The 11798-nt window shown below is 35.8% G+C and overlaps 1 protein-coding gene across 1 annotated transcript; it reads left to right on the top strand.

The window, feature by feature from the left end:
- The first annotated feature begins 5038 nt into the window (after nt 1-5038).
- Nucleotides 5039-5833, top strand: LOC126022309 (rab-like protein 2A). The gene is made up of 2 exons (XM_049783182.1): nt 5039-5475; nt 5534-5833. Exon 1 carries the CDS (start codon nt 5044-5046, stop codon nt 5458-5460), a length of 417 nt encoding a protein of 138 aa, XP_049639139.1. The 5' UTR covers nt 5039-5043; the 3' UTR covers nt 5461-5475; nt 5534-5833.
- Nucleotides 5834-11798: the final 5965 nt, after the last annotated feature.

Genomic DNA, 11798 nt, shown 5'->3' on the forward strand with positions numbered 1-11798 from the left:
AAATTAAGACGAGAAAATGCCTAAAACTGAATTTTCTTGCTTATTTTTTTTATTTCCTAGGAAAGAATGGGTGACAGGGATCAAGGGTATCTGGTGAATTGGTGATGTTAAGAAAGGACAGAACTGTATATCCAAGCCAGAGTCAACAACAATAAAATCATGAGACTCAAACTTTAACAATCAAATCTTAAAATGATCTCATATGTTGGCAGGCAGATGGAGAGGAGGTGACATGGGATGGACTCTGGGAGCATTGGTGGAGAGAGGTTGTCATTAGTGGTGGGATTGACTCTAAAACATTTTGTCTGAGACACAACTATGAAGAACTTTGTAAATCATAATTGTTTCAATAAAAACAATTGAATAAGAAATAAATGAATGCCAAAATATTAACAAAATATAAATTATCTCATTGGAATATATTTAAAAGATAGTTCTATTTCTCCATTATTTGTGATAATTGCAAAATTTACACTCTCATGTCTAAAATATCCTCCTACTATAGAATATTAATGAAAAATTCTTACTTTAGTAATCTGCAGGATCTGTAAATGTTCTCATATAATAAATTTAGTTGCCTAATCTGAAAGTTGCTAATACAGAGTTAAAATGGTGTTCACAATAATAAAAATCACAATTATCTGAGTGGTAACAGGAAACTCTCGTAAGAAATATATGGGATCCTGTTTGGGTTATTTTCTTCATTATACTAAGCAATTTGCCATAATGATCACAATTTATCCCAACCTGAAATGGAAGTCTCCCACATAACATTAATGTGTGCATTAATGTAGATTCTGCTAGCTAACATTTTACTTAGTGACAGTTTCATATTAAAAATTGTATATGTATGTCTCTATATGCATATAATTTTATGTTTTTATATTAAAATGTAGTGATTATAATTTAGTTCCTGGAAAAGACATCAACAGTTCTAATAACTAATAAATTAAAGCATAATAGCAATTATAAAATGAAATGTAGAGTATATTAAGTTAAAATACCTGGATTAAGCTTCTATCAGCATCCTTAGTGATGATCTCATTTTCATTCACTGTATCACCAGTAATGAAATATAAAATGATCAATTAACAACACTAGTGGTGGGTATGCCCCTCATTCATTGTCACTATGTGCCTTAAATAATTCTTTGAAATAACTAATTCACTTTGACCACAATAAAAATGAAAAAAAAAAGAACAATTAGATCTTAATTTCAAATAAAATACTGTAGGTATATAGTGGGGTAATCTTTTAATTCTCTTTGTTAGAAATCTAAGGTAGCATAGGATTTAAGAAACATGGCAGAAATAAGAATAATGAGTGTTTACATTGCATTTGGCAAACCCAAATTTAATTCTTGATAGTACATATGTTTCCCCAGAGACAACAGGTTTGACCCAGACCACAGAGATAAGAGCAATCCCTGAGCACCACCAGGTGCAACCTTAAATTAAAACCAAATTCAAACAAACAAAACAGTTAAATGACATATTTTATAACAACCCAAAGTAGCCATAAAATCTGGTATTTAGACTTTACCCTGAAATTGTAATAACCACATACTCGATGTCTGGCATAATATTCATAAATTGCACATACATAATGTCATAGAAAAAATAGTTTGATTCCGTTGATTTTTAAATTGCTCATAAAAATCAGAAACTGCTTTTTTAAATAGGTACATGGACATAGCCAATGTTTGCAAATTACTGGCAACATAAGAAATGCACTATAATTGTCTGATAGAATAATGTGTTTTGACTATTTATTACCATGATATAATTTTTTTATATTCATTTATTATCCTGATATTAATGACAAGAAACATTGGCTTTTCAAGAAAATATGCACAATAGTATGTAGAAGGTCCTCAAATGCGAGATTTTCTGGCATATAATGTTAAAATTTAGGTTGTAAAGCTCCAGATTATTTCTAGTTTCCTATAAAGACTAAAGTTCCTGTCCTCTAATGAGCACTTTAGTTGCATAATTAACTATTTTGGTGTTGTCAAACTCCTGATTTCATACTCAAACCTATTCTAGTCAACACTCTTGATTAGTGTTACATTTTAGTCAGACAAATCCAATTGCATGTCATATGTGAACCTCGGAGTGTTCCAAGTGTTCTACTGGTTAACATCATATCATAAGAGGTAATATAGCACGTGACTAGGAGATCAACCACCATGATGAGGTATTAGATGTAGGAGGGGTTAGAAACAAGTTTAAAAGGGGTCACTGTTAGGAAAAGTTGAGAAACACTGCTCTAGACAACTAATGATAGTCTACATTTTTTAACACAGAGAGTAAAAGTATCTTATCTTTATGCTAAGTCTTGTTGTTTTTGACATGAAAGGGTTTAAATGGAATATTTTCAGTTTATGTTAATGTACACAATTTTGCTGTCAATATTTCTTTTTGTAAATTCATTTTTTGTTTGTTTTGGGGCCACACCCAGTGAAACTCAGGAGTCACTCTTGGCTATGTGCTAAGATATTGCTCTTGCCTTTGGGAGAATATATGAGATGCTGGGGGATCGAACCACAGTCTGTCCTAGTCTAGTGTAGGCAAGGCAGACAGACGTCTTACCACTTGTGCCACCACTCTGGCCCCCTTTTGTAAATTCTTGTTAAGGAAAACTAATCCTTTGATCTGTGAAAAAGCCAAGATCATTAACTACAAAAAACTGACTCTGACAAACATGACTGGGCAGAACTTATCCTGGGAACAATAAAAGTGTCTCTAGTCTATGCTTTGGCCTATGATCTGTACAACAACCAAGATCTCTAATTCCAGAGGACTGTTATAATTGCAATCGAGCAGAACTTCTAGAAACATAAAAACTCCATTCTAGGCTTCATCCTACAATCGGTGCAAAAACCAAGACCACCAACTACAGAAGACTGATTAAAACAACAGTGATGAAACAGAACTTCTAGAACCATAAGGAAAGTCTCCATACTAGGCTCCATCCTATGACCTGTGTAAATACTAAAATCTCTAGTTACAGAGGCCTGATCTCATCATCCATGACTGAGCAGATAGTTTCCAGACATCACAAAAGGACCTAGGGGAGAGTAAATGAACAGTATGAACCTGGAGTTATGCACATGACAATATACTTCAGGGGCATAGAAACTCTGTATCTTTTAGGCCAAGAGAATTCCCTTTGTAATCTCCCCAATATTTACTGTGCCTATGCAAGAAAAAAAAGCACAAATTAATTTTGATTGTTATTGTTGTTTTTTTGTTTTCTTTTTGTTTTGTTTTGCTTTGTTTTTATTTATGTTTTTTATATTTTTAATTTTTTATTTAAATTATTGGGATTTAAAGTTATTTATAGTTGGGTTTTTTTTCTGGCTTATAATTCTTTTTTTTTAAATTTTTTTATATTTCTGCATCTTTTTTTTTTTTTTTTTTACAAATACAACAATTTTAACCAATGGGAGCATAAACACATTTTGATGGCAGGAAGGATAAAGAGGAACCTGGCAGGATGGGGGAAGGGGAAGCAAATTCTTAAACAAATAGCTAATTGATATTTACGCAAATACAATTATTTGTTTAGCCTATTTTCCATTTAGATTTATCTTTTGTGCAAGCAATAAGGATCATAATTTAAACTTTACAAAAACATATCTATAACTACATGCTTGAGAGCAGTTACAAAAACAGGTTCCATGGAAAGGTTAAGGCATCTGGTTAAGCCAGATTCTTTGTGCTGAGCTAAATTTATTTGCAGAGTTTTCTGTTGGTTCGGGGCTATGCAAACTTTTGTGGCTTGAATCAGGCAGGCGGTGGAAAATTCATTCAGAGTTCCTTTGATATGTGGGGTGCTCGATCTCCCACATCTCCCCCTGTTTAGTATACAATATGGAAGGGACAGACGTGCCTTAGTGGACTGGCCACACTGGGTGAAGAGATGTGGGGCTTCCAGTCACAGCATCTGCTACCCTTGATTCGGTCGTTTCCAAAGCTTGGTAAGGCACGAGCGCACAGATTGAGGTCTATGCGCCAGCTCCTCGATAACTTCAAACTTAAGTGGCGGAGAGTTGGCAGGAGGGGAGATGTCAGGTGTCAGCTGGTCTTCTGAGGTGCATAGTTGTTGGTACAGAACCTTTGAGTCCTTTCTGGTTGCTTCATCCACTTGATTCTTTACGAAGATGGTGAGTTTGCGAAAAGCCCAAGGACCAAAGGAAACTAGCAACATAAAGCCAATGAAGGGCCCCAAAAAGGCTGGGAGCACTGTTGTCATCCATGGAGTGGTAGAAAACCAATTTTTGTACCAGCTCTCACTCTGCTCTATATCTTTTTGTCTATTTACTAAATTATCCTCTATGTGTTGAATGCTATCTCTAGCTAAGCCGAATTTATTTTAAAAAGCAACATTTTACTCTAAGGATGACACAAATTCCCCCCTCCCTCAAAAAAAATGTTAATTTTGAACCACGACGGTTATTCTGCACTCTTTGCTAGGAAATCAACAGTAGTGTAAACTTCTTTAAGTTTGTAAACATTTTTAGCAACAGTTATAAGGCATTAGCAGATTCTAGAGTATGAACCAATGAATAAATATTTGTGCTTACACCAATAACACCTAGGCCTTTTAATAAGCCTAGGGTGATGGCAGTGTTTGATTTTTGTACTGCAGCGGGGGAGAGACACAAGATTATATTTAAGAGGTAATAAGGCAATTTTTGATCTAACAGTCAATTTAGGCATTAAAACAACCAAAACACAGTGGTACTAGGACTAAAGAAACAAATGTAAAACAATGGGGGAGATAAACTAATGAAACAGGCAAAAAACATTAAACTGGGGGCAATCATGAACTGAAAGGAGAAATCAACGACAAGAATTTGATTACCATTTTAGGGGGAATCATATTGGGTACCAAAAGGCAAAGTTCAAATTCCACCACCTGTTCCAAGGTGATGCTGAAGTGAGGCTTGGGGCTGGATTGCAAAGCGAAGGGGTCAGAGACAGGCAGGGGGTCGCCAAAGCAGAAGGGCGGTTGAGATGAATAGCAGATGCTTGCATCATGGTATTTGATGTCCAAAGGAAAGTCACGTACAAGAACCTGAGCACCTGGTATGCGGAGCTTCGGAAGTCCAGGCCAGAGATCCCGTGCATCGTGGTGGCCAATAAAATCGATGCAGACATAAAGATGACCCAAAAAAGCTTCAATTTTGTTCGGAAGTTCTCCCTGCCCCTGTACTTTGTCTCAGCTGCTGATGGCACCAATGTCGTGAAGCTCTTTAATAATGCCATCCGGTTAGCTGTGTCTTATAAGCAGAACTCACAGGACTTCATGGACGAGGTCCTGCAAGAGCTAGAGAATTTTGACTTGGAGCAGGAGGAGGAAGATGGACCCCAGCAGGAGCAGCCAGGTCCCACGAGAGCTCATATTCTTCCTGAGTCAGAACATGTGGCCCCTCCAGAAGACCTACAGCCCTGAGTCAAAATGTTCCAGGTAACACATGTCAGTCCTCCAGACCCATCATCCTGGCCACTCCTTCTGTATCCTGCAGACCCACCATCCCAGCCACGCCAACTGAGTCCTGCAGACCACCATCCAGTCACCCTGACTGCATTCTGCAGACCTAACATCCCATTACACCACACACCTGAGCCTGCATGATGGCCGTGCTCTTGGGAACAGGATGGCCAGCACCTGCAACCCCTCTATTTTTGGATTTACTGGGTTCCATGTTATTCAGAATCTGTTACTCTTCGGTCAGAAACACCTTTAAATGAAAGCATCCTTTGGATTGGTGACTACACCAGGGTGTAGTATGGCACTTGCTAATAAAGATTCTGGGTCTCAGGGATTATTTATGTTTTTGATCTCTTTTGTTTTTATTTCAGGACCAGGATTATTGCTTGGTTGTTGTATTTATTGCTGTGGTGCTTTATCATGTTTTTAGTTTGATTTTTTTTAGTATTTGTTGTTATGTTTTGCTTCCTTTTTCCCTTTCTTCTCTTAAACAGATATTTATAGCCTCTAGAAGGACTCCTCCCATTTTTTTTGGTTTGATTTTTGCCCCCTCCCCCATTTTCTTCTTTCCTTCAAATAGAATCATATAACTTAAATCATCTTGTTCTGCCTCACAAACTGAGGAAGAAATAATGGAGGTTACCAAGATTAAACAGTCGTATGACCATTGAGTAGAAATAAAAAAAAAAAAGATCAGACGTAGATACCAAATCCAAAGCCAAAAACAACAGATCGATACCCAATCTACAACAAACTAGACACACAGCAGACCACTTATACTAGCAGCCCAGGGAGAAAAGGAGGAAGATATGGGATGCATGCTGGGAACCGGGGAGAGGGAAGACAACATTGGTGATGGGAATGCCCCTGATTTAATGTCACTATACGCCTAAAAATTTACTGTGAATGATTTGTAATCCACTTTGGTCAAAATAAAATGTATTATATAAAAAAGAAGAAAAATTAAAACTACTCTGAAAGTCAAGGTTCACTTACAAAGTTTGATCTTAGGCGAAAGGCCAAAAGGCAATCAAGTTTCACTTAGAAATAAAATTTCTATTACCCATTTAAAAAATAAAATAAAATGGGGTATCTCTACAAACAGCTCCTTTGATTTTTCTTTTTGATGTATGATCAGTAAGTGACTTATTTTTGCTATTGTTTTTGCACAATATAGCTTAGTCTTTCTAATACACATTTTTAGATAAGGCATTAATGTTGTTTTTATATTTTAGAATAAACATTAACTGAATGCCCGTAATTCAAACTAAGAATTCTTCAGCTAGTTTTTAGATTTTATTGCTTATTACTTGTTAATTGTAACATTAACTAACAAAATCTAAATCCATTTCTTAAAAATATTTATGTCTATAAATACTAATTTAAAATTAAATTTGACCTAAAAAATAATAACAAGGGGCTGGAGCAATGTCTTAGGTGGTAGGATCTTTGCCTTGCACATGCTAACTTAAGATGGACTATAGTTCAATCCTTGGTGTCCCATATGATCCCCCAAGCCAAAGGTAATTTCTAGGCACATAGCCAGGAGTTACATAGCCTGAGCCTCAGCAGATGTGGTCCAAAAACCAAAATATTAATAATAATAATTAATAATAAATGTGTTGTTATTATAATCATTTTAATAATATTTAATATATTTATTTAAACACCCTGATTACAAACAAATTTGTGGTTGGGTTTCAGGCATGTAAAGAACTTCCCCCGTCACCACTGCAAAATTCCCATCCCCGTCTGTACAGGCCTTCTACTTCCCTCATTTATTCACATTAGTTCTCAATGTAGCTATTTCTCTAAGTACAATCATCACTCTTTGTAGTGAGCTTCATGTAGTGAACTGGAACTTCAAGCCCTCCTCACTTTTGTCTCTGAAAATTATTGTAAAAATGTATTTTATTTTTATTCAAACCCATAGATGAGTGAGACTATATTGTGTCTTTCTCTCTCCCTCTGACTTATTTCACTCAGCATAATAGATTCCATGTACATCTATGTATAGGAAAATTTTATGACTTCATCTCTCCTAACAGCTACATAATATTCCATTAGGTATATATACCACAGTTTCTTTAGCCATTCATATGTTGAAGGGCATCTTGGTTGTTTCCAGTGCCTTGTATCATATTTTTGTGTTCCTAGGGTATATCCCTAGGAGTAGTATAACTAGATAGTATGGGAGCTCTATTTTCAGTTTTCGGAGAAATTTCCATATTAATTTCCATAAAGAAAGGACTCGATGGCATTCCCACCAGCAGAGGATGAGTTCCTTCTCTTTACATCCCCGCCAGCACTGCTTGTTCTCATTTTTTGTGATGTGTGCCAATCTCTGTGGTGTGAGATGATAGCTCATAGTTGTTTTTACTGCAACACCCTGACGATTAGTGATGTGGAGCATTTTTCATGTGCCTTTTGGCCATTTGTATTTCTTTTTTGTCAAATTGTCCATTTCTTCTCCCCATTTTTTGATGGAATTAGATGTTTTTTTCTTGTAAATTTCTGTCAGTCCCTTGTATATTTTGAATATTATTCCTTTATCTGATGGGCATTGGGTGAATAGTTTCTCCCACTCAGTAGGTGGCTCTTATATCCTGGACACTATTTTCTTTGAGGTGCAGAATCTTCCAAACTCAAATATCTTGGAGTCAACTTGACCAAAGATGTTAAGAACCTATTCAAAGAAAACTATAAAATCTTGCTCCAAGAAATAAGAGAGAAACAGAAATGGAAACACATACCCTGCTCATGATTAGGCAGGATTAACATAATTAAATGGCAATGCTCTCCAAAGAATTGTACAGATATAATGTGCTCCTTCTAAATATACCCATGACATTCTTCAAAGAAGTGGATCGAACACTTTTGATATTTATTTGGAACAATAAACACCCTCGAATAGCTAAAGAAAAACTTGGTAAAAAGAATATGGGAGGCATTACTGTCCCCAACTTTAAACTGTATTACAAAGCAGCATGGTATTGGAATATAGACAGACCCTCAGATAAGTTGAATAGGCTTGAGTACTCAGAGAATTTTCCCCAGACATGCAGTCACCTAATTTTTGACAAAGGAACAAGAAATCCTAAGTGGATCAGGGAAAGCCTCTTCAACAAGTAGGGTTGGCAGAAGTGGCTTGCAAAACACTGAGCTTAGATGCCCAGCAAACATCATGTACAAAGGTAAAATCCAAATGGAATTAAAGACCTCAATATCAGACCTGATACCAAAAGGTATATAGAACAACATATAGGTAAAACACTCCATGACATTGAGACTAAAGGCATCTTCAAGGAGGAAATTGCACTCTCCAAATAAGTGAACATAGAGATTAACAAATCAAAATATATTAAGCTGAGAGGTGTTTGCACCTCCAAGGAAATCCTTAATTTTTTACAGTTTATTATCCAATTGTTACAACACCATTTGTTGAATAGTATGTCTTTGTTCCGTTTAGATTCTTGGCTCCTTTTTCACATATTAGATAGCCATATATTTAGAGATATGTCTTTGGATATTCTACTCTGACCCACTGGTCTGAGACACTATCTTTGTTCCAGTACCAGGCTGTTTTGATCACTACGGCTTTATAGTAGAGCTTCTTTTTTTTTTTTTTCAGTAGGGATTCAGCTAAACTAGGCCTTTTTTGGTTCCATACAAACTTTATAATTGATTATTCCAAGTCCTTAAAAAATAATGTCTAAATTTGGATAGAGATTGCATTGAATCTATATAGTAATTTAGGTAAGATAGTCATTTTGATGATGTTGATTCTTTCTACACATAAGCAGGAGATATTCTTCCAATTCTTTAGGTCCTCTTCAAATTTTTTCTGAAATTTTTTGAAGTTTTCATGGTATAGGTTGATTCCTGGTTATTTGATATTTTTAGGTACTATATTTAAATGGGATAAACTTCTTAATGTCTTTCTCTTCTGCTTCATTATTTGTATAGAGAAATATTTTGGTTTCTGGTGTATTGACTTTGTATCCAGACACTTTGTTGTATTGGCTAATTGTTTCTAGCAGTTTTACTGTGGGCTTTTTAGGGTTTTCTATGTATATCATCATAACATTTGCAAAAAGAGATATTTGATTTCCTCTTTTCCTATTTGGATTATTTTGATTCATTTTTCTTGTCTGATTGCTATTGCTAGGACTTCTTAATCTATGTTGAATAAGAGTGGAGTACACAGCCTTGCCTAGTTCCTGACATTAATGTGTTGCTTTCAATTTTTTGCCATTAAGAATAATGCTAGGCGGCTGGAGAGATGGCAAGGAGGTAAGGCATTTGCCTTACATGCAGAAAGATGGGGGTTCGAATCCCGCCATCCAAATGGTCCCCCCGAGCCTGTCAAGGGCAATTTCTGAGGGTAGAGCCAGGAGTGACCCCTGAGCGCTACCGGGTGTGACCCAAAAAATAAACAAAAACACAAAACAAAAACAAAAACAAAAGAAAAATGCTAGCTGTGGGCTTTTTTTTTTTTTTTTTTTTTTTTGGTTTTTGGGCCACACCCATTTGATGCTCAGGGGTTATTCCTTGCTATGCACTCAGAAATCACTCCTGGCTTGGGGGGACCATATGGGACGCCGGGGGATCGAACCGCGGTCCTTCCTTGGCTAGCGCTTGCAAGGCAGACACCTTACCTCTAGCGCCACCTTCCCGGCCCCTAGCTGTGGGCTTTTTATAGATAGCTGTAATTATCTTGAGGAAGGTTCCTTCCAGGCCTATTTTGCTGATGTTTTTCATCATGAATGGGTTTTGGATTTTGTTGTATGCCTTCTCTTCATCGGTTGATATAATCATGTTATTTTGTCTTTCTTCTTATTGATGTGGTGTATGCTGTTGATTGATTTGTGTGTGTTGAACCATCCTTACATACCTGGGATAAATGCACTTGGTCATGGTGTATAATCTTTTTGATGTATTGTTGGATTCGGTTTCCTAAGATTTTGTTGAGTATTTTGGCATCTATTTTCATTACTGAGATTGGATTTTAATTTTCTTTCTTGACAGTGGCTGTGCCAGCTTTGTGAATGAGTGTGATACTATCCTCATAAAAAGAATTTGCGATGTTTCCTGTCTTTTTGATAGTTTTGAAGAATCTATGGATCAATAGTAGTAATTCTTCTTTAAATATTTGTTAGAATTTACCTGTAAAACCATCTTGTTCTACGTTTTTGTTCTTGGAAAGTTTCTTGATTGCTGTTTCAGTTTCCTTGGCTGTTATTGGCCTGTTATATAAGGCCTATACATCCTCATTATTAAGTACTTTAAGATGATATTTTTCCAGAAACCTGTAAATTTCTTCTGAGTTCTCTAACTTAACTGAGTACAGTTGTTAGTAATAAGCCCTTAAAATGTCTTAGATTTCTAGAGGTTCTGTTGTAATTTCTCCCCTTTCATATTTATTTGGAAGTCCCAACCCCCCTTTTTTTTAAGTCTTGCCAGTAGTTGTCTAACTTTTTTTTTCCAAAAAACCAGCTCATTTTCTTATTAATTTTTCTATTGTCTTGTTTGATTCTATGTTGTTTGTTTTTTTTTTTGTTTTTATTTTTTTCCTTCTGTTTGGATTTCTGTGCTGCTGTTTTTCCAGATCTTTAAGGTGTTCCTTTAGGCTGTTAATTTTGTTGTTCTCCTCTTTCAATATGAAGTATTGTATTGCTATGAATCTCCCACTAATTACTGCTTTTGCTGTGTCCCATAAATTTTGACAATTTGTTTCTTCATTATCATTCATCTCAAGAAATTTTTTTATTTCTTCCTTGATTTCCTCCTTGATCCAGCTGTTGTTGAGCAGCATGCTGTTTAGACTCCAAGTGTTGGATTTTCTTCAGACCTTCTTTTACAATCAATCTTAATATCTGTTCACAGTGATCTGATAGGTTGCTTCTTTTGTGGTCATTTTAAAGATATCTCACTATTTTTTATAATTTTAATAATAACTTTTTAATTAAGTACTTGGTTACTAAAGTATTTGTAGTTGGGTTTTAGTCATAAAATGTATACCACCCTTCAGCTGTGTACTTTCCCATCACCAATGTTCTCCATTTCCTTCTTCCCATACCTCCTTCCCACCTTCTGTCTTAGAGACAGGCATACATTTCTCTCTCTCTCTCTCTCTCTCTCTCTCTCTCTCTCTCTCTCTCTCTCTCTCTCACTGTCATTGTCATAGTAGTTGTTAGTGCAGTTATTTCTTTTTTTATTAATATCTTTATTTGAACATCTTGATTAAAAATATGATTACAGTTGGATTTCAGTCATGTAAAAAATACCTCCCCTTTACC

The sequence above is a fragment of the Suncus etruscus genome, chromosome 11, assembly GCF_024139225.1.
Source record: "Suncus etruscus isolate mSunEtr1 chromosome 11, mSunEtr1.pri.cur, whole genome shotgun sequence".
Taxonomy (NCBI): domain Eukaryota; kingdom Metazoa; phylum Chordata; class Mammalia; order Eulipotyphla; family Soricidae; genus Suncus; species Suncus etruscus.

Coding starts and splice junctions, on each gene's coding strand:
- LOC126022309 (XM_049783182.1), top strand. CDS start 5,044: ATGGTATTTGATGTCCAAAGGAAAGTCACGTACAAGAACCTGAGCACC.